Raw genomic sequence first — 23,466 nt, 5'->3', positions numbered from 1 at the left:
GGCCAGGAAAAGACATTAAGCAATCGGTGTAACATAGTGGTTACAAGTGTAGGCTTACTATTTCATGCCTCTGTGGCCGTGTAACTGCTCTGTCCTGAGTTTCATCATTTGCAAAAGGGTAATAATAATACAAATTTAAGGCAATGGCACCCCATTCCAGTACTCTTGCCTGGAGAATACCATGGACGGAGGAGCCTGGTAGGCTGCAGTCCATGAGGTCACTAAGAGTCGAACACGACTGAGCAACTTCACTTTGACTTTTCACGTTCATGCATTGGAGAAGGAAATGGCAACCCACTCCAGTATTCTTGCCTGGAGAATCCCAGGGACGGGGGAGCCTGGTGGCTGCTGTCTGTGGGGTCACGCAGAGTCGGACACGACTGAAGCTACTTAGCAAAAAAATATATATATATATATATATTTACTGATGGAGCGATTGTGAAGGCTAAACAAAATAATTCTTTTAGGGACTTCCCTGGCAGCCCAGTGTTTAAGACTCTGCATTCCAATGCAGGGGGCATGGGTTTGATCCCTGATGGGGAGCTAAGATCCCACATGCCTCACAGTGCGGCCAAATAAATAAAGAGAACTGTTTAGGGGGAAAAAAAAAGATACTCCCTGTAAAACACTTGGCATGAACTTGGCACATGGTACGTACTCAGTCAGTGTGTTAACTGCTATTACTGTTATGGTCAAGCAAAGAAATATTAAGGGTGACGCTTGTGAAAAGGACAATGGAGAAGTGATAGAGAATCAGAGGTGAACTCTCTTTAAAGAGGGCTGGTTAAGGCCCTGCTGAGAAAAGGATTTTCCAGATGAAGTGTGAACCATGAGGAGCCAGTTGAGCAAGAGCTGGGGTGGGTGTGAGGTGGGGTGTGCTGGGCGGGAGCATTTCAGGCAGAGAGACCAGCAGGTTGGGGAGAAATAGTTAGGCCTTCAGCGGGACCAAAAGGAGTCCTGGCTGGTGGGGTTTGGAGGATGAGAGCACAAATCTGGGAATTCAGACCCTTGGTTTAAAAAAATTGGGGTGAGGGACTTCCCTGGTAGTCCAGTGGTTAAGAATCTGCCTTGCCCTGCAGGGGACATGGGTTCAATCCCTGATCAGGGAACTAAGATCCTACGTGCCTTGGAGCAATTAAGCCCCTGCAACACAACTATGGAAGCCTTTATGCCGCAACTAATACCTGTTGCAGCCAATGAATAAAATTAAAAAAAAATTTTTTAATTGAGGTGAGCCCAGGAGAGGAAGCGTCTGGCCCCTCAGCACTGGACGTGGGGGCAGAGAGAGTGGTGGCTTGGGGCACCACCTTCTGCAGAAGCTGGCTGAATTCGAGGTGTTTGTATGTGACTAAGTGAACATATTTCAGATCGTGAGGAATATGTGTAGTACTATTTCGATGTTCGAGTCTTCATTTGTTCATTCAAAAACACACTTCCTGAAGGCTTACTCTGTGCAAGCTTCTGGGCCAAATAAAAGAGCCAAGTAGGTGTTCCAGGGGTTAACATAGTTCTGAGCTTGAACCCTCAGCTTTGACCTTGGTTTCAGCCTAAAAGCATTGCTATTAATTTGACTGGCTGCTGGGAATACAAGTATGAGTGAGGCTCTGGCTGTGCCCTCCAAAGTCTCCCCTTTCCTTTTAAAAACTGCTTATCATTCACTTTCATTTATTATGGAAATCATTAAACATATATAAATTGGAGGGAATAGTATAATGACTCTGTAAGTAATAGACACCTAATTACAACTTGTTCAGTTCTTGTTACCTTTATCAATCTTGTGTTGATAATAGCTTCATTTATCACCCCACTCCAGTTATTTTGAAGTCAATCCCAGACAGTGTATCATTTCAGCTGTAAATATTTTGGTGTTTCTAAAAAAAGATCATGACTTTTTTTGTTAACGTAACCACAACCCTATTATTCCTCCTTTAAAAGAAACATTAGTTTTGGGTGTCATCAAATATCCACTTAGGGTTTAAATTTGTCTGATTGTCTCAAATGATTTTTTAATACAATTTGTTTCACTTGGAGTCCAGTTATGATCCATCAATCAAGCAATTGATGCTGTCACAAGTCTTTTAGTATATAGGTTTTCTCTTTCACTTTTCCTTTTATTTGTTGAAGAAGCTGGGTCATTTAATTTACAGATTTTCCTTTTTTTAAATTAATTTAATTGGAGGCTAGTTACTTTACAATATTGTAGTGGTTTTTGCCATACATTGACATGAATCAGCCATGGGTGTACGTGTGTTCCCCATCCTGAACCCGCCTCCCACCTCCCTATAGATTTTCCTTCATCTCAGTTTTGCTGGTTTTCTCTCTGCTGTATAGTTTAACGTGCCCCTTGTTAATTGGTAGTTAGATCAAGAAACTTAATTAGAATCTGGTTATTTGTTAAAAGCAATATTTAATAGGTAATGTTTGTGCTTCTATTGAGAGCTGTTTCTGTTTAGTTGTTTCTCTTTTTATGACAAAGGAATCATTGATGTTTATTGCCTAGAACCGTGATTTCATTAGGGTTTGCAAAATGGTGATATTTTAATTTTATCTTTCCTTCTGGAATTGCTAGCAGAATTCCTTCTAAAGCTGGAAAGTTCTAGTACTTTGAACCCTGTAGTACTTTGAATCTAGTACTTGATTACCTTGACATACCATCTGTATAGGAGAGGCAAAATAAATACTTGATTCTTTCCCTTATTTCAGTTCAGTTAGTTCAGTTCAGTCACTCAGTCATGTCCGACTCTTTGCGACCCCATGAATTGCAGCACGCCAGGCCTCCCTGTCCATCACAAACTCCCCGAGTTCACTCAGACTCACGTCCATAGAGTCAGTGATGCCATCTAGCCATCTCATCCTCTGTCGTCCCCTTCTCCTCTTGCCCCCAATCCCTCCCAGCATCAGAGTCTTTTCCAATGAGTCAGCTCTTTGCATGAGGTTGCCAAAGTACTGGAGTTTCAGCCTCAGCATCATTCCCTCCAAAGAAATCCCAGGGCTGATCTCCTTCAGAATGGACTGGATGGATCTCCTTGCAGTCCAAGGGACTCTCAAGAGTCTTCTCCAACACCACAGTTCAAAGGCATCAATTCTTTGGTGCTCAGCCTTCTTCACAGTCCAACTCTCACATCCATACATGACCACAGGAAAAACCATAGCCTTGACTAGACGAACGTTTGTTGGCAAAGTAATGTCTCTGCTTTTGAATATGCTATCTAGGTTGGTCTAGCTTCCAAAATAATGAGTTGGTTTTCCAACATCCTCCAAAGATGACTAATGAGGTTTGTTTACTCTTCTTTTTGTTTGTTTAGTATCATAACACACTTAGGCTTTTAATATATTTGTTGTGCTTCAATCTCTCAACTTTATCGATGCTCAAATTGTCCTTTGGCCAATGGGAGATGATACAATATGCTGCCTATTGTATAAGTTTTTTGACATAACCCTGTAATCTTCTTTATTGCTGAGATGACAGTATATTCTAATGTTATCTTGTACATTTTTTGATCCAGACCTAGAGTCATCATTTCTCTTAGGCAACCTGTTTCTTTTTATAGGAAAAAAGATATTTAGGGACCATAATCTGAGTCCAGGGGTTTCTCATTGTTGCTGAGTTGGTCATTATTTCCAGGATTTTGCAATGAATTAGCTCTCCTCTTACTCAGAAACTTGGAAAATACTGAAAAAGCATGTGACTTGCTGGATTATGCAGCTGTAACTCAGCTGATGGGTACCAGATGTGAGTTCCTAATTTGGAATGGGGGCTCTCCCTGACACTTGGACCATTCAGCTCATCTCCTTCCTGTTGTAAAGAAATATATTAACATTTAGGAGGAGGACCTCTGTGATATTCTCAGCTTCCATGTGAGCTCGGTGGTCCCAAGGATGGTTTTCCTCAGCCAGTGAATTAGATGCTCAGGGATCATGGTTGAAGAGCTCACATGCTTGATTTGCTGGTTGTCTTCCAGAGCACTTTTTCCCTGTCTGTCGTGAGTCACTTGCCTTCTGTTCATTACAGCATTTTCTTCTGCATTTCAACATTATTTCACAAGAGGCAGTCTTCTATAGGAAGAGGAAAGTGAGACTCCAGGCTGGTCTTGGCCACATCAAACTGCAGATGCAAACATAGATGGTGTCTCCAGGAGTGGCACTAATGAGTTATTAGTGGCACAGTTAGGTATTCAGCACTAATTGTGATGTGGCCAGAAATGTGGCTGAAAAGAGTTTATCTTTGTTGTTGCTGCTTTTTAAAAAATTTTGGCTGTGCCTTGTGGCATGCAGGATCTTAGTTTCCTGACAAGGGACTGAACCCACACCCCCTGCAGTGGAAGCGTGGAGTCTTAGCCACTGGCCACCAGGGAAGTCCCAAGAGATTAACTTTGAAGAACTGCAAAAACTGCAGGAAGGGCTTTGTCCTGAACACAGGAAATGGGAGGGTAAGACTACTTACTTTGTACTGTAGAATGTACCTGCAGTCTGAAACGTGTGTTTCCAAGGGATTGGGGCCACACTGGAGGTGGGAAGAACAGTCTGCAGGGTCTTAGAAGTAACCCGGGGCAGAGAAGATGTCTTCAGGCATTGGCAGCTAGCATTGGGGGGGAATTTACAGGGAGAGGAATTAATAGGATATGAGGGTTGGATAAGGAGTCTGAGGAGGAATGAAGAGTCAAGGCTGATGTCTCCACCCTGGCTTAGGCACCTATGTAGGTGGCGGGTGAAATGACAGAGGAATGTGGAAGGAACAGTTTGGAGAAAGAGCAAGAAGATGGGAATGAGGGATCTGTGAGCCATTTGAGTGAAGAGGTGGAGGCTATTTTTGCTGCTCAGGTGTGAGCTTGGGGAATCAGTGTAGAAGTGTGGCCACTGACCCCAGGAGAGAATTGAGTCAGAAGAGTAGACACCCTAGATGGTGAGACCCTCCCCCAGGAAGAGCTTCCATTAAGCAAGAATGGGGCAAAAGATGGTCCTGCCAGAAAGGCCAAAGGCATCCCCTGAGAGGTGGGTAGGAGAGAAAGGAAGGGGTGGTGACTGACAGCGGTGTCCTGGATATTGAAATAAAGTCAGACAGCTCTCTATTTGGTTTGCTGTTCAGAGGTCGTCGGTGACCTTGATGAGAACAGAGAAGAGCGGGGCTGGAAACTGACGACCAGGCACAGAGTCAATGGACAGAGACAGTGGATGGACAGAGCGGAGCTCACAGATGAACTCGGCTCACTGAGGAATCTCAGCTCAGCCTCTTACTGGCTTTGTGACCCTGGGCAAGTGGTTTATCCTCAGCTGCACAATGAGAGCATTAATAGAATCGCTCTGAGATGTTAGCGGCGTGAAGTACAGGGCCTGGTGCTGAGTGAGCAGTCAGGGAAGCCAGCTGCTCCCACTATGGTCATTCCTTCTCGTCACTCCTGGGAGGCGGGTGCCATGCTGGGCCCCGAGTGGGCAATGAAAACATATCACACAGGCCTTGCCTGGGGGAGCCCATGCACCTAATGGACAGACTGGCGGAGATCAAAACAGAATTGAGGGTTTCCCTGGCGGTCCAGTTGTTAAGACTTCACCTTCCAATGCATGGGGTGTGGGTTTGATCCCTGGTCAGGAAGTTTAAGATCCCACATGGCTCATGGCCCAAAACAACAGAACATAAACAAAAGAAGCAATATTATAACAAATTCAGTAGAGACTTTTAAAAAAGATAGTGCTAAATGTCCAGTAGGCATGAAGCATACTTTGGGACAGTGGGAGCATGTGAGGAGTAACAGCTTATAGGGCTTCTTTTTGGGGCAATGAAAATGTTGTAAAATTAATTGTGATGGTTGTGCAACTCTGAATATACTAAAAGCCATTGAATTGTACATTTTAAATGGGAAAATTGTATGGCATATGAACTATATCTCAGTAAAACTGTCACACAAAAAAGTAGCCAGGTTGGGGAGGTGGGAAGAAGGCATTTGTAGTTTTAGAAACATCAAACCGCGTAGAAGATCAGGAGAAATTGGGAACCAGGAAGAGAATAGAGCACGTGTCAGGGGTACGCAGGGCTGAGGGTGGACAGTTCCCTCGGGCTGGTTCATCAAAGGCTTCGGGTGCCTTGGGAAGTGGCTTAGGAGGGATGAAAGTTGTAATAGAGAGAGCAAGAGGGAGATCCTTCACTTAGGTCAGGGTCAGTGTGTGGGAAATGTCTTGCTCAAGAGTTTCTGTTTATTTTCTTGCCTGGAAACATTTTGTATGTTCCATTTTGTTTGTCAGAGGAGAATATATTGGTTTGATGAAATTGGGTGACCATGGCTTAGACAGCAAGACAAACTTAGCTCAGCCCAGAACTCCTTAGAGCCAGATGTGATCCAGAGGGAGAGAGGACACAGTTCTGGCAACCCGATGATCACAAGCACGACAGAGCAGCTCTGGGAGGGGGGCCCCTCAGGGGAAGGGTGTACACATGGAGAGGGTTAGCACATGGACCAAAGCCACAGCTACTTCGAGTCTCCTGAGTTGTGAGGGCCCCCCACACGCACCTGAAGTTTTCCCCTCAGTGTTTGATGGCCTGTGTTGTCCCAGCTGCCCTGGCCAGTGATGTTGCTGTGTGAAGAGACCCCTTCCCCCCATGCCCAAAGACTGATGAGCTGGCACAAATCCGTGGTGGCGACTAGACTGTTCCTCTCCCAGTGCTGCTGCAAGAGGATGAGGCCCCAGAGCAGGGGCGGAGGCCAGGGGTGGGCAGGAGGGAGGTCTTGCTGCCATGAGCCAGCTTGGACTTGATCCCTCAGTACATGAAGGAGGGAAGGACTGTGAAGGGGGTGAGGGTTGGTGGTGTGATGCGATTAGAAACAGGATACGGGGCTCTGGAGGTTTGGTTTAGGAGGAGCCAGGCTAGAGGATATGCTATCCTAGCTCTCCAGGTGAGAGAATGGGGCTGAACTGGGGCAGGAGTGGCACATGGGCAGAAGAAGAACTGGGTCAGAGACCAGCTTAGGGAATGAGACCCGCAAGATTGGGCCAGTTTGCTTTAGGTATAGAGGTGAGAGGGGTTAGAGATCAGGATTTTGACCTCAGATGTCTGGGTGGGTGCTGGAACTGCTTCTGAGACGGGCCCCAGCAGGAGGGGAGAAGGTCTGGGGCATGGACAGGTGGTGGAGGAGGTGCTCCATCGCAGAAGCACTCAGTCTGCATGTCTGAGGGAGGTGGCTGTGTGGATCTGGAGCTCCAGGGAAGCAGCACTGATGATTCCAGTCTGGAAGTCATCAGCATGCTGGCCGGCGGCAGCTCAGCCTGCGCCATCTGTTGGCCTGCCACCAGGGCAAACTCCCTTAGAAGCCTCATCCCGCCCACAAGTCCTGCCAGGAGGCTGGGGAGCAGCCTTCACAGCAGGCCAAGGGGACACAAGCTTGCCCTGAGGAGTATACTTGGCGTGGAGCCTAATTTGGCGAGCAGAGCACAGAGAGCCACAGCCAGGGGTTCCCCTTCACACCCCTGCCATGCCTCCTTCCTTCATGACTGGGCAGGGTGGTTTCTTTCTTTTCTTACTTTTTTTTTTTTTTATGTAGGTGTCTTAAAAAAAAAGTTAATTAATTAATTTTGGCCTCGCTACGCGACTAGTGGGATCCTAGTTCCCTGACCAGGGATCGAACCCGTGCCTCCCAAGGTGGAAGCCGAGAGTCTCAACCACTGGACTGCCACAGAAGTCCCTTCTGTTTTTCTTTTTTGATCTTCTTTTTAACTAAACATAATTTTTTACTTATTTATTTTTGGCTGTGCCTCGTGGCATGTGGGATCTCAGTTTCTCCTGCCGACCAGAGATTATATGAGGGATGATCATACCAGCGTGGGTTCTTAACCATTGGACTGCCGGGGAAGTCCTAAACATAATTTTTTTTTAAAAATTCCAAAAGTGGAGTTGGAAGGATAACTTGGTATAGGTCCTTGGGGAACAAGCTTTTACTGCCTTGTTTAAATACTGCACGTGCAGGTACTTTGTGACCCTGCACACCCACCTACAGGGTCGCATCCCATAGGTGAGCACAGGATGGCATGCACAGAGGTGTCTGCACCAGCCTTGGAGGTAACTAACTGCAACCTGTTCGAACCAGAGGGATTGCTGTGGACAGGGGAATGGTTAAATAAACCATGGTCTGTGCTCACAGTGGAATACTATTCAGGTGCTCAAAAATGTGATGTTCCATGAAGATTGATTTAGAAATATCTTGTTAAGTGAGAAGTTGCAGAGTGTTGTGTGTAATATAGTCTCATTTTAGTAGAACACCAGGTAATGTGCACATGAAAATGTGTTTGGAAGCGTAGACAACCAGCCTGGAGTGGCAGCCTCTGCAGAGGAAGGGTTGGAGGGACTGGGAGGGGAAATATGTCAGTCTTTAATTTTAAGTACTCTTCCATCGTTCAAATGTGTTGTATTGAACAAACGTTTTATCGTTTAAAATATCTGCTGAAGATATCTAAAATAAGAGAAATTCGAACATATAGGTGAGCAAAGAGAACGCACTTAACCCATCAGCCATCCAAGCCGAGACCCCTGCTGGTGACGCTAGGGCATTCTTCCAGATTTTTGTTCACAGCGTTGTAGTGCTGGTCTGACTCTTAGGGAGCCCCCATCAACCCCCTTCCCTTCTCTTTACACCAGAAGACTCAAGAGTCCAAGGGATGCATGAGGCCCAGGCCCACATGTCACTCAGAACAGAGTCCCAGAGCCCCGTCCATATTCAGCTCACCTCCCACCTGTCCATTTTTCTCTTTTCCCTTTGTTGCCTTCCCCCAACCCCCCATACACTTCTTTTTTTCTCTTCACTGATTACACCTTGCACTGGTGTATACTGTAGCTTGATTTTATCTGGGAAGCTGTTTATGGTCAGGACAGTCCACACAGGAACTGATAACCCTTGTTTCAGAAGCCCTGCCCTGGGAGTTCATGTCAGAACTTGCTCTGGTGGGTAATAACACTCTTGTCCCTCAGTTTTCTCACTGATTTCTTGGGCTTGGTTTCTGAGGTGGAGCCAGTGTCTGAACCACAGGGCCTTTTGAAGTGACCTCAGCACAGGCAAATGTCAGCCATTCAGGACCCTTAAAGATGAGACTTCCAGGGTGACCAGGGTTTCTGGATGGCAGAGAAGGAAAGATCCAGATTTTAAACATCTTGCATAACCCCTTTCTGGAATGTATTAGTCTTGCTTTCCTGCTTTCATAGCAGCCTACACTGAACATAGCAGAGCTTCTCTTGAATTAGGGCCATTAGATGTTAAATGAAATGGGACCAAGCCACAGTCTCTGAGGGCCCAGGTCTGCCTCCAGTGGTTTGTCCCTGGCCCCATGTGGTCAGCAGTGTCGACTACAGCACACTAGACATCTTTTCCTACTTGTAGCTGTTCTTGTGCTTTGGGCTCAGCTTTCAGACATGCTCCAGCTTGTTAGGAGGGTTGACATCAAGAATGAAGAGGTGTGAGCACATGATGTAATGGTCTCTCTTGTAAATCACCGGCCTCTCTGGGTCACCAGGACCTTTCTTAAGTTGTGTGTGAGGCCAGGCAGCAGGAGACTGTGGCTCCCTTTCTGGCCAACCATGTGACGCTGTCCATTGTGATTTAATGCCTTGAAGCTGGTTTGCTCATCTGTAAAATGAAACGAATCACTTGCATGTTGTTAATTCTCAACAGCACAGTGCCCACCAGTGTGAATGCTCAGTAGGTATTTGTGTGATTGGATGAGAAATCACTCTTTTTGGGTTTTGGCAGGGGGCTAGGATGTGAGGTATGGGGGAGGAGTGCACCATGTTGTAGATTGTTCTGCTTTTGTGTTATTAAGCACTTTAAAAAAAAGGATATATTATTAGGCATTAAAGACAAGGAGCTGGAAAAGGCAATGGCACCCCACTCCAGTACTCTTGCCTGGAAAATCCCATGGGCGGAGGAGCCTGGTAGGCTGCAGTCCATGGGATCGCTCAGAGTCGGACATGACTGAGCGACTGTACTTTCACTTTCATGATTTGGAGAAGGAAATGGCAACCCACTCCAGTGTTCTTGCCTGGAGAATCCCAGGGATGGGGGAGCCTGGTGGGCTGCCGTCTGTGGGGTTGCACAAGAGTTGGACATGACTGAAGCGACTTAGCAGCAGCAGAGACAGGGAGCAGAGAGCTGAATTAAGGGATATGGAGCCTTGGGAGGGTCTTGGGGAACTGGAGGACAAGAGTGTAGAGGGCTGAACATGCCCAGGCTTCCTCTGCACGGTGTTCACTCTTACACCTTAGAAGGTCACTTATTGCACTGATGCAAGACAGACCAGTCCCTCATGACCAGATTCAATGTCCACCCCAGTCCTTTTCTTGTTCCATTTGGCTCTGCAGGTGCCTGCAGCCTTTTCCCCCATTTAACCCCTGGGGAAATACGTACCTGGAGTCCAAGGCTGTTACAATCACGGAGCCAGAGCCGAGCTCTGGACTGTTGACAGTGCCATCCTCCCTTTGGCCACAAGGGGGTGCACCAGGACCATTCAGCTGTCTGAGGGCCCGGGAAGAGGGTGTGGCTGGACCCACTGTCGCATCTCCTCTGCTTCTCTGTGCAGCATCTGCCTTAAGCCTCTGTCCCCTTGGGACTCTGCCCTGGGCCCTGCTTCCCTCACCCAAGTTTCCAGTCAGCCTTCCCAGGTTATATAGGGCTTGTGGCTCAGTGTCTCCTGTCTGTCCATCTCTTCCCACCCTCACCTCCCTGTGCCCCTGCTTCCTGAGTGAGGAAGAGGAAGGCCAGGGAATTCTCCTGGGATGCTGTCCACCATAGTGCCCAGTGCAGACTGCTGCAGGCTTGATCTCCAAGTTGTCTTCATTTACCTCCACCTGGGTCACACTGGAAGTCCTCAGAGTTGGAGCAGCAGCTTCAGTGCAGTGTGCCAGCTATGAATCAAGGGTCTTGGGGGCACCAGGTAGGAGCTTAAGCTTGCCAGGAGTCAAGGCCGTGCTCCCCAGGCTCCCAGAAGCACCATCCTTCCCTGGGTGGCCTCCACTCTGGTTCTTCTACTCTCGTCCTTCCAGGAGATGGAAAATTCATCCTCAAGACAGATTCCTCTCCTCCCAGCTTTCTTCAGCACTTTGGGGGGGCATGTAGGGGTGCCTGTGGTATACACAGGGACATGTGTGTAGGGTGACTCTGGGAGAGACCAAATCAGGCACCCCAGGCTCTATAGGGTATAGGTACACACAGTCAGGTTATCAGGTAATTGACAACTCTCCACCTTGTACCCCAATTTGGAGTAGTCTTTCCATTGGCCTCCCTGGCTTCTGCCTCAGCCAACACCCACTCCTAGATGATTTAAAAAAAAAAAAAAAACTACTCTGCATGGGAATAATGGCCTTCCTCCTCTTTTAAAGAGAGGAAAATCAAGGCCCTGAAGGGCCACGTGTGCTGGGCCTGGTGCCTGCTCTGCCCATCTGCACCCAGCACCGTGTAGCTCACCCTGCAGGTCCAGGGCCTAGGGTGCGACTGCCCACCACCACCCCAACCCCACTACCATGTGAGTGTGGGTGGTCCTGGTGGGGGGCAGACTTAAGAAAGGTAAAGGGATGTGTGGAGGAACAGCCTCCACTGAGGACCAGGCCCCACTTTCCTGGCCAACCCTGGCCTGGCCCTGGGCCAGAGCTTATCCCCCGCTTTGGCCGCTCAGGCAATGGTTTTTAGGCTTTGACTTCAGCTGAGGCTTTGTGTTTGGCTGATGGATGGGGCTTCCCCCTCCAAGGAGTCGTCTGTGGTATCTTTGCTGCTTCAGCTTGGCCTCTCCTGTTTGCTGCTGCTCCACAGCCTGAGGCCTTCCCTGCACCTGTTGTGAGCTCTGAAAGGGCTGTTTCAGGGTAGCCAGGCCACTGGGCTCACCCTGAGCTCCTGCATGGCCCTCAGGGACTGGAGTTGCAGAGAGTCAGTGAGATCCAGGCTTGATCAGAGTAGAATATCAGAGCTGACTGGGCCCCTGCAAGTAACCTTATCCAACCCTCGTAGCTTCCCAGGGAAACTGGGACCAGGTGAGGCTCAAGGCCTTGCTTATGGCCTCCTGACATCTATCTTGGCTCCTCCAGTCCCATCTCTCTAGATTTTTTGATAGTTTCCTTCACTTATTCACTGAAGACTACCTGTACTGTGCCTCTTGGTGCCCAGCCTCCAACTTGGGAAGGGGTGGTCAGGTGAAAGAGACCCTGATTCTGGGGTGCTTTCCATCCCCCCAGGTGTCTTGCCACACGGTATCCAGTGTGGAAATTAAGGTTTGGGAGTTGAGGAATACAGGTGAGCTATGACCCATGACCTGACACACAGGGCCCAAGGCTGCTGGTCATGGGTTGTAGCTCACTCATTTCTCCCCACCCTCAATACTTTAACCTCTAAGCCAGATGCCATGTGGCAAAGCTTAGGGAAAGTGAGAGTCCTGGAGTGTTATCCCTCAGGCCTGGCCCAGGCTCCATGCCTCCCTGTCACCCCCGCTCTTCCACTGACTGCCATCATTTGAACCTAACTTCTGCTATGAGATTCCCTGAGAGGGAAATTGCCTCTCTCCCAGGGCCTGAGTACTGATCAGGCTCAGTCTGGTGTCTTACTGTTTCTCCTGCGTGTGTCCTGTCAGCCCCTAGAGCAGGGTGTGTGAGGAGTCTGTGATGCAGGACAGGACCAGCGTGGATGCTACTTCCTGCCACTTCCTGCCTGGCCCAGGCCTCTTGACTCAGCTGGGTGTGGGTATGGAGTGGGTCAACTCTGCTTCTGGCCCAGGTTGCTTGGTCTTGTTTCTGTGAGCTTCAGGGAATGAGACTTCATGCTGAGACAGCCCCAGATGAGGCCTGATCCTCTAAGCCCATCCACAGGCCCTAGGTCTCAGCACTGTGAGTATTTCCATAGCTTGGACTCTTAAGTACTGTGGAGCTGGCAAGATGCCCCTCCAGGATCCAGCCTGACTTGGCTTAAATTTTACTGGGAACAGCAGCCCCTGGGGGTCTTAAAACTGCTTTTCCCTAGTTGAAGTGAGCTCCAATTTTTCTTTGGGTCCTTCTTCTAGAGGACAATGCATGTAGAACAGAAGCCAAGCACTAAGGGCAGAGAGGATTGCTCAGGTGGTGTGGACCAGCGGACCCAGGAGCCTGTCAGGACACAAGCCAGCTTTTGAGAAGCTCCCTGCCACAGCTGGCCTTTTCCTGGGCTGCCTGGCACCTAGCCACACTGGACGTCTATCCCTCTTCTCATTCAACACCCAGGCAGACTTACATCTTTGGGAAAGTGCAAAGAAGCTCTTGCCAAGAAGCCCCAGGTCCACTCCAGCCTGCAGGCTCTGTAACTGAGGTGGTGAGCCTGGAAAAGAAAGAGCCTGCTCAGGGTCAAAGTACAGGCAGCAGCAGAGGTGTGGGCCCTGCCTCCCAGGGTGAGGCGGGCTGGCTAAGTCTCAGGGGAGGGCAACAGGGGAAGCCGCCCTCCAAGCCCTGGGTCTCCTGGGACATGCCAGTTCTGGTGAGCCCTGGGTGGGGATGTCCTGGTGAGGGGCTGTCCAGGCGGATCTCCACTCAGTCAGCGGAGAGCTTCTTGGAACTTGCCCTGGGTGCAGCCTTAACCAGTTCTGCCCCTCCCTTTGGCACGTGGGACCGTCGCCCGCCTGGCACCCTCCTGACTATCGGATGGGTTGACTTCCTCATGGGTTGTGAGTGATGCTTTCATTCTCCCAGCCACAGGGACAAGGTGTTCCTGAGAGCATGAGGGTAATTAAATGTGCTCTGCCAGCACCTGCCACCTGTCTCGGAGCAGGGAGAAGGGTGGTGAACCTCAGACATCCTGCTGCCTCCTAGACCAGGGAGTGACACTCCTGCTTATCAGATCCCCGTATCTGATATGCAGGTGGGTGGTGTCACCAACCCCAATGTCAGCTGGGCCCTGGCTACAGCTCAGTCCCATCCCCCCTCTGGGAATGCCGCACCTCACTGAAAGGCCTCCAAGGGTGAGACAAAATGCTAGTCTAGGGACCTGGGAAGGAGAACTCGCTGTCCTTTTCCTGCAGGGTCTTTGCCTCATGCCAGCTGAAACCCAGTAACTTGCATGTGACCGTGCCAGCAGTAGTCTCCAGGTTCTTCCCAAGACTGCTGGCACGCCGGCCCAGGGGCTTCCCATGGAGCAAGAGCTGTCCTTGGCTGCACCAGCTCCTGAGGGCAGCAGGGCAGTAGCTCACCATATTGTCGGGGGTGCATACCTGGGTCCTAGCCTCTGTCAAGGTGCCTGGGGCTGGGCTGCCCAAAGCTCTGTGTGATCCTGCTCATAGATGAGGTAGGATGTGGGCTTAGGCACCGGAGTCCCAGATTTTGAGCCCACTCTGTTCGTCCTTCCCCAGGAGAGAGCAGAGTGTGGCCTGTGTGCGTGCATGCCCGCGTTACCCAAGGACCCCTGGGGAGAGGACACACCAGAGCCCCCAGGAAAGGTCAGGGCCGTGGGAAGGAAGGGCAGGGGTACCCTGTGGAATGCCAAGGGGGACAGCTTGAGCAATGGCCCAGAGTCAGAACACAGACCACCTGATTGGGGCCAGGCCCGTCAGCTTGGGAGCCCTGGGTGAGAACCTTCACCAGCAGAGAAGGGGAAAGACTGCTGTGCAGGGCTTGGTTTTCTCTGGGCAACACCATTTCTGGGCCACCATTTCTGTGGCTACCCTGGGAAGCTGGCACTGCAGGACCTTTCACCAGGTGACAGCCAGGAGCCTGGGTCCAGAGATTCTACCAGCTGCTCAGGGTCAAGCTGCGGGGCAAGATTTAAACTCAAGTCACTGTGGCCCGAAAGCCTAGGGTCTCTCCCCATCGTCCCACTAAGGTACCTAAGGAAGTATGTCCTGAGACCAGTGACCTGGTGAAGTGGGGCTGTAGTTGTCTATGGACCTTTTCCTGGGCCAGCAAGAGGCCATGGGCACCTCAGTTTGGGGTGGGAGCAATGCCAAGGCTCTGGATAGGGAATGCCAGTTGACATCTGAGGTAGGAAGGGGAAAAGCTGGCCTTTGATAGGAAGAGTTGGAATGCAGGGCTGGTCACTTACATGAGGTTGGCAGGGAACCTGTGATGGGCCCTGGCAGAGCCTGGGGGTGAGAGGATGCTTAGTCTGTGCTGCAGGTAAACCCAGGGTTAATGGTTTGTGTGCTGTGGCTCCCACACTGGGAGTTCCAGATGTGGTACTCTGACCCTGCACAGCCAGCCAGCCAGTGCATACATCTGCTTTGGAGCTGATGCGAAGAGAGGTTCCCCCCTCTCCCCCGACACCCAGAGCCTGGAGAGGAGACCCAAACACAGTCCATTTGCTGAGGGGGAGTTATAGTTCTGTTGAGCCACCAGCCTGGCCATCTGTCCCACTGTCTGAGTTTCGCTGCTTTGAGCTCCTGGAAGTTGCAGCATTAGTGAGCTCATAGGGCCAAACGAGCACTGGAGGAAGAGCCCAGAGCCAGTTCCTTCAAAACAGCCACTTCACCTGGGCCCAGGGAAGTGGTGGAACAAGCTCCAGGGCTCCGCCGCTCTCGCAGGGAGTGGCAGGATGGGCACACTGGGCTCTAGGGAGTGTATTTGTACATCTGGTTTCACTCAGCGGGCCTCAATTCCTGAAAACCCCTGAGCTCCCCAGGAGAGCATCGTTGAGTGACCTCTGGAAAAGCAGAAGTGAAGTCTGGGAACACACTGTCCTCTCACACTCAGCCGTGGCCAGCTGGCCAGCAGGGCCCCTTCATGGGCCATGAGGCCATGGGTGAGTCGAGAGTCGGGGGCTGCCCCGCCTTGCGGACTGTGCCAGGGCCGCCTCTGTGCCTGCTGGGCCCCTGGGGCAGCCTGAGACCAACCACTGGCCTGGGCCAAGACCCTCCCTTCCTGCCTCTCTCAGGCCCGTGGGGAGAAGCTGCAGAGATTAGGGACTGGAGACACCATGTACTGCCCCACGCCTGGAAGCCCTGGTGAGGCCAAAAAATGACTTTCAGGGCTGGCAGGATCTAGGAAAGATTTCAGGAAGCGGGTGGGAGGCAGGGCTGCCCAGCTGCCACCTCTCAAGGCCTGGCTGGAGCTGGCTGCCAAGCCCATACTTGGTCCTTCAGAGAGAAGAGAGCATTGGACAGGCTAGGGGTCCCCACGCTCTTTTGCTAATCAGGGTGAGAGTGGTAATCAGAGGTGCTAGCTGGAGCCAGGGCTCTGCTCTGAGGGGTCCTGGCCTGGAGGACCTGGGTTGGAATAGGCAGGAAGTGGAGGGACAGGTGGCGGCTGTGGGCCCTCCAGAACTCTGGCAGGGCCCTGGAAGGAACCGCCACACCAGGTGGGTGTTGGGCTACAGCCCGCCCGGGCACCTTCTGAGAGCTTGGCTGATCCTACTGGAGTAAGGACAGTGGTCTTTGACACAGGCAACCTCAGGGAGGATGGGAGCCCTGTGGAGGAGGGAGGGCAGCCCAGCCTTTCCCTCTGGGCCTGAGGAAGCGGCCCTGTTTCCCGGACTTCAGGGCTTCCCTGGGGTACCCTGTGCACTTCCCGGGAGCACTTCCTTGGAGCGGAGCTCACAGGCGGGTCACCCTCACTGGAGAACAGCACTGGAGGCGGAGGCAGTGCTGGGCCAGAGCTGTGGGGCCTCACTGGCTAGGGGAGGAGGTCAGACTCGGGGGCCACGGGGGCTGCTAGCAGAGGTGACAGCGACATGTTGGAGTTGGAAGACTGCCCTTGGGTGATGGTGTGGAGAGTGGGCTTGGGAACAGGGAGCAAAGGTGTGGAACAGGAGGCCAGCAAGAGAGCCCTGCAGCAGTGAGGAGGCCTCGGTGGCCCTAGGAGGCAGAGTTGGAAGAACAATCACCGAACATCGGAACAGCAACACCGGGAAGCAGAGGAGGTCTGGGGGGTCTTGGGTGGGTTTGAGGGGTCCTGAGAAGCAAGTCCCAGACCCTCAGGGGAAACTGGAGGCACTGGGAAACCGAGCTGATCAGCCTTCTCAGGAGGGCTTCAAGTCAGACTTCAGAGAGAACTTCCTGACAGCAGCAGCAGCAGCAGCATCTTCTTGGACATGAGAACTCAGCCTCTGAGGAAGTCTTTTGCTGTGAGAGATCCCAAGCTGGCCAGACATTCCTGGTTCTGGGCCACGGATGGGAGGATTTGGGGTAGACAGCTGGGCTTGTGGGTAGACCAGAGTGGTCCCCCGAGTCTGTGCTAACCAGAACACTGCTCCAGCCTCAGCCCAGGCATGTCTGGGGCTCTCAGGGCCTGTCACCTCTCAGGGGCTGTGGAGCTCAGGGCGCAGAGCAGAGTTAGCCCCAGCCTTCCCAGAGCCCCTGGCGTCCTTGTCTGCCCTCGGGGGCCGGGCCAGGGCTGGGTGGCCGAGTCTCCCATGGAGCTCTTAACAAGTTCCAGGCCTCTCCTCCTGTGCTCTGATCCCACCCCCCGGTCACACCTCCTCCACATCCCTCAGAGAAAGCAGGAAGCTGGAGGGCTGAGGGGGATGGTTTCTAATGGGCTTGTCTCAGCCCTGAAGACTGAGTAAAGGGCTTGGGGCTGCCAGCCACTAGGCCTGGGTGCCAGCTTTCTCCAGCAGGGTCAGAGCTGGTTCAAGAGCCCTGTGTGGTCCAAGCCGAAAGATCAGCTAGCCTGCCAGCCTCCAAGTCGCCACCTTGGCTGGTGGGCTGTCCCCTCACCCTGGGTCACAGGGAAAAGTGGGGCTTGGCCAGGGGAAGTGGTCTGGAGTGGCCCTTTGACAGCGTCACTGGGGGCTTTTAAACATGAGTTTCCTGGTAAGGAAGATTCCTCAGGCCTTGGGCAGCAGCCTCAGTAGAATCTCCCGGGTTTGCTCTCATCTGACAAAAGCCAGCAGAAACCACCCGGCCGTCTGCTTTCCAGCAGCCAAGTCCCTAGATGCAGTGTCAGCAGAACGCAGCAGCCAAGGCACAAGGATGTTTGCTTTAACGACCATGGGAAGCCCCAGGGGCGGGGGACGTGCAGAGGAGAACCCACCCGTCAGCTTGGCCCTCTTACATGTACTGTCTTCTCTGGGAACGACCAGCACCACAGGTGATGTCAGAGGGGTTGTTCTTGAGTCATGCCAGTGCAGGGCCTCTGTCAGGTGGGCAGTGAGTGTCCAGGTGGCCTCCGAGGTTCTGCAGGGGCGTGCCCTGGCTCCTCTCACCTGCCAGCTCTTCTGGAACAAGAGTCTGCCTGAGTGACTGGGTCCATATCCGAAAGGCCCATCGTGGGCCACTTCCCAATGGGAAGTGAAGTTTCTCAGTCGTGTGTGACTCTTTGTGATTCCATGGACTGTAGCTTACCAGGCTGCTCCGTCCATGGAATTTTCCAGGCAAGAGTACTGGAGTGGGTTGCAGAAGGGTCAAAAATGTAAGGGTTGGGGGCTCCCAGCTCTTCTGGAACGAAGGTCTGCCTGAGCAGCTAGGTCCATATCCGAAAGGCCCATCTGGGCCAAGGGCCATGGTAGAAGGGTAAAAAATGTAAGAGTTGGGGGAGGAATGGAGACTGGAGTTGAGGGTGGAGAGAACCCAGCAGGCCTGATCCCAGTCCCCTGCCCCACTATACTTGACTGTGGGATTCTGGACACCTGTCATGTTCCCTCTGATTGCCTTTTTCCGAAACAGTGAAATAAATGGGCATGGCTGGGAGATCCAGCACACAGGTTGCTACTGGCCTGGGGCTGAGTACTTAGCAGGGCCCCATCCGTTTCCAGGCAGGGTCTTGTTTCCCACTTTGGGTTGGGGTACTGCCTCCCACCTGATCAGTGCCAGTCATTAAATGGAGTTGGTGGGAGCTGGAGAGGAGAGGGTGCTTGGTGGGGGAGCTGTGGAGTGGGCCTGCCGAGGCAGAGCAGCCCCGAAGAGGTGAGGCTGGAGCAGAGAGGTTTCAGGCTACTAGAGACCTTGTGCGGCTCTTGTGGAGGGGCAGCGCAGCACGTGGGGAAGCCTTCCAGCAGCAGGGATGCCGGGGGCAGGGTGGGTGTGGGTGGGAGGCCTAGTCCCTGGGTGCTGTGGAGGGTAGGAATCAGGAGACTGGGCTGGGGTGCAGCACCCAAACTCAATGTCCCAGAGAACAGTGCCCTGTGCATCTGGTCTGACTTCCAAGTCCCGGCTGGGACCTGGAGAGGCAGGAGGCTCACCGCCCGAGAAGGACTTTGCTGGCTGTGGTGGCTGGATGGATAAACATGGATAAATGGACAGGTTTGAGCTGCCAGCTGCCGTGCCAGACCGTCTGACCCAGAACACCATATGCCGGACTGGGCTTCCAGCCGCTGTCCACGCTGTGGCTTCCCCAAGTGGGGATTGGAACACCTGCTGTGTTTGGGCCAGAAATCCCTGCCTGCTGGTTTTTTCAAGTATCACAGTATTTACTGATAGATAAAAGTATATAAAAGCAGGGCATGTGACATATGACTTGATAAGTAGAGTTCATTTCAGAGGGACCAGTTCATACTCACCATTTGTTTCACAACAACCAAAACCACTTTGCAAGCATTAACAGGCTCTTAAAACCAACCAATTTTGTGCAAGTAAACCATGTTTCTTTAAAAAAAAAGTTCTGCACTTATCCAGAGCCAATCATATTGAAATGTAGCATATAAAACCTATTACTAGAGATAGAAATACAGGCTTTTGCTAATACAGTGAAACCCCTCAGTTAAGAGTTTTTCTGTAACAGTCAGATGTTTAATGCTCAACAAGTTGAGTGTTACTGAGCGAAGCATCTTCTCACCCGTGCCTTTTTCAGGCATAGGTGGGCCTTGGCCAGACTAGTGAGGAGCAGGAAGAGTGGAGCCAAGGCAGATGGCCTGGGGCGAGGACGGAGGGGTGTGGGGTCCTTGGGGCAGAGCAGGGACTGATGGCTTCTCCCTGCCCTGACTTGTCTGCATTTCTGTCCCTCTTCTGGGTGGCATGGGAAAAAGGTGTGAATAGTAGAGCAGTGGTAAAAGCAGCAGAGGAAGGCTCCCTGCTGGCCTCACGAGGTTAAAGTTCACTGCACGCCCAGGAACCGCAAAGGAACAGAGTGCTGCGTGCCACCCAGGGGCCACCGAGAGACGCAGGTGTCGAGTCCACCACAGTGGCGAGCACCGCTCCCTCCTTCCCTCCACACCTCCCTCGGAGGCATTCTTCCATCTCTTCTCTGATACACCTGACTGCGGGCTGGGAGCATTCTTCTCCCGATGGGGTGCAGGAGGAGGGGCACCGAGGGGTCCCCTCAGTCTGTGGAGTGATGATGTGTCCCACTTGCCCCTCCTCTCTCAGCGTCCCAGGATAGCACGGCCCTATAGGCCCCCGGACTCATGGCCGGGGCACTTGTGGAAGTGTTCCCAGGTGCAGCCCTTCCTCTTATCCTTCTGGGCAGCCTCCTCAGCAGACAGAAGGCGTGCAGAAGCCAGCCTCTGCTGCCGAGCCTTAATCCACACTCGCCTGCACGTGCCCACACAGCCACTGTCCTTGGTGCTGCCGTGGCCACCGCAGTGTCCTGCATATGCGAGTTCAGGAGCAAACCCTCCTGCTGTCTTCACCAGTGCTCTTCCCAGTCTTCCGTTTGTTCCACTGTAATTTACTGAACAGGAAAATGCACCAGAATAGCCTCGGTTCTTGGCTCTAGGATACTGCAGTGACCCAGACTCCCTGCGATCGTGGTTTGTGTGCCCCATGCCGGATGGGGTGTGATAACAAAGAAAAGTGGTGATAACAAAGAAAACATTCCAAGTGAAGGAATAGAGTGGTAGGGCTGCAGGAGTGGCTTCTGGAGAGGGGCATTGGAGGAGAGCTCATCACTTTCTAGCAGGGGGACAGGGAGAGACCCTGAGGTCAGGGTGTGCAGATGCGGTGGGGGGTTCTGCCTGGTGTTGTAAGAGCACTCTGGCTGTGGGATGGAGAAGAGACTGAGGTGTGGGAGGCACGAGCAGAAGCTGGGAGACTGGTTGTTGCCACAATCCCCCGGGACTCACCTGTCTGCTTCCCCAGGGCCCTTCTGCTCTGTCTTCTCACCTCTGTGCCTGTTCCCTCACCTCTGTTCAGAAGAGCTCAGGAGAGCTATGGGCTTGGCTACCTGCCTCCAGCTGCTCTCGGGCACGGCCAGTCTGTCTTCCCAGCTCGCCTCCTGCTCACACCTCTCATTTGCCCTCTAGGCCACTCCTTGCTCATGCCATCCTGCAGCTGCTTCCTTTGCATTTTCCTGTCTGCGTTTTACCTGGCCCAGCCTGGAGTGCTCCCTTATCCTCTGCCCTGCCTTGGTTCCCTCTCGACTTTACCCGCGGCATGGGGCATGTCCTTAATTTCATATGCATCATTTCTGCCACAGGGTATGTTGGCTTGCTTCTCTGGGACTTTGGAGGGTAGGGCCCGTGTCTCATTCTTCTAAATTAGGTCCCCTGGAGCCCACCAGGCAGGAGAGCCTCAAAGGCTGCAGGTTGTGAATGGCATCTTGGGTTGGGGTTTCCCAGGCCTTCTTGTCGTTTGGAGAAACAATGCTTCCACTTGTGCTTCGACTCTGGGCCCCATTGTACTGGCTCAGGGCCCAAGGGTCTGGAGCATCTCAGGGCCTTGGCCTGACTGCCCTGGAGTAGGCTCTGAGCCAACAGGGAGGCGGAGGTGGGGATGGGAGCTCAGGGTAGCAGCAGGACACAACAGCAGGGGAGGGGCTGGGGCCCAGAGTTGGGGTGGGGACGAGGACTTAGGATCCTGGGTAGGCTCAGCACGGCCAGCTCTCACCCTCCACCCTTGGGTTTCAGACCTGAAGCTGCACCTGCAGAGCACTGACTATGGCAACTTCCTGGCCAATGAGGCTTCGCCACTGACAGTGTCCGTCATTGATGACCGGCTCAAGGAGAAGATGGTGGTGGAGTTCCGTCACATGAGGAACCATGCGTATGAGCCACTCGCCAGCTTCCTGGACTTCATTACGTGAGCATTCTCTATAGTGCCTTTCCTCCTTTGCCTGCAGGGTCCTCCCAGGTTGAGTGGCCAGGCTGGTCGTTCAATAGCCCTGGGCCCAGGCCATCACCTATAAAATGGGTCACCAGCCACTTCCTGCTCTCTGGTAGTCGGGTGGCACAAGTGTCCCATGTGGTCGTGCTGGGTGAAGCTGCTTTCCCTGTACCCCTGGTGTCATGGAGACGAGGGGTGACAGGAGGCCTTTTTGTCATTCACCTTGAACATTCACAGGTCCCACCTCCCACCCCCCAGGATGGGGTCAGGGAATGGGCAGAGCTCTGAAGAGTCAGGTTTTGAGGAGGGACCGTTAAGGCCCTATGACCCTGTTTGGGCTGTGGCTCCTCTGTTGTCTCTGCCCATGGCCCTGGGTTTCACGGAGCAGGGGGCAGGGTGGGGAGGGTGCTGAGCACCTGGCCGCCTTTCTGAGTTCTGGCCCAGGCCCCTGTCATGATGTCTCCTGGCTGCCAAGATTTCCTGTGCTCTAACCCTTGGGTGCAGGCCTACATCCACGAAGCTCCTGGAGAAGCTGACAAGAAAGGACCCTGGGTCCTCCAGGCTAGGGAGGCACGTGGATGAGGCAGCCTCTGCTTGCCAGGCACGCCTGTGGGAACAGGGAGGTAGAGAGGCCCATCTGCCAGGATGGCCCAGGAGCCAGGGCCTGGTGGACAAAGAGATGGCCCGTGCCAGGTGGTTGCCCAGTGCAGGTGGTGGACAGAGGCATGGGTGGCTGGCGTCCAGGAGCGCACTCCTCATCATTGGAGTGTACGCTTGTGTTGTGGGAAGCCTTTCAGGTACTCTCTTGTGTACTGTCTAGCTTTAACCATTCCCTGATGGTGGTGCCCCCAGACCCGTGGATCTGCACGCCTGCCACACCTACACATGCAGGAACAGGGCTGGAAGCCTGCTGCCCACCCCCAGCCAGGAGCAGCCGTTTACTCGAGATTGTTCAATTAGGGGCTGTAGCCGAAAGGGCCCTGTCCTGGGGTAGGGGTCACAGCCTGGGACACCCGAAGGGCTCAGACTCTCTCCTAGCCTCCAGCCTCCTTCCTGGGGGCCGCCCTGCTGTCCTGGCTGGGTCTGTGATCACACTGCCCTTGCCTCTGTCAGTGTACAGCCAACATGGTCCTACTGGGCAGGAGGCCAGAGAAGGGGTGGATCTCATGCTGCTGCATTGGGGCTTATATTGCAGTGCCTGTCTGTCAATCAGTCCCTAGCCTGGGCCTGTGTGGCCTTCACCCCAAGGCCAGGGCCGAAGGACATACCAGGAAGCAGTGCGTTTATTACCAGAGCCCAGCCTTCGCCTTGTTTGCACAGGGCTCCCTCAGCTTCCTGGTGAAGTTCTGGCCTTGCCAGCTAGGCCGGCCAGAGGAGGCTGACCTCCTGCCAGCGGTCGGAGGGCAGATGTCATCCATCTTGCTGCCGGCTTGGCCCCCTGCCTGTGCCGCCTGGCCTATCTTGGTGCCCTCAGAGACTTGATCTCAGCCTGCCAGGCCATGAAACTGGAGACGACTCTGAGCATGACTGAGGCCTCACGGCTGCCAGCTCTTTGCTGGAGGTTGGCTGCAGGCACCA

The 23,466-nt window shown here is 52.7% G+C and overlaps 1 protein-coding gene across 1 annotated transcript in view; it reads left to right on the top strand.

Annotated features, from left to right (window-relative positions):
- Positions 1–23,466, top strand: part of ATP6V0D1 (ATPase H+ transporting V0 subunit d1) — a 39,067-nt gene that overhangs the window by 3,134 nt on the left and 12,467 nt on the right. The window contains 1 exon segment of the mRNA NM_174505.3: positions 21,693–21,864. Coding sequence (NP_776930.1) covers positions 21,693–21,864 — 172 coding nt within the window.

The sequence above is a fragment of the Bos taurus genome, chromosome 18 (genome assembly GCF_002263795.3).
Source record: "Bos taurus isolate L1 Dominette 01449 registration number 42190680 breed Hereford chromosome 18, ARS-UCD2.0, whole genome shotgun sequence".
Taxonomy (NCBI): domain Eukaryota; kingdom Metazoa; phylum Chordata; class Mammalia; order Artiodactyla; family Bovidae; genus Bos; species Bos taurus.
The sequence above is the reverse complement of the archived record's forward strand: the minus strand, read 5'-3'. Positions and strand labels throughout refer to the sequence as shown.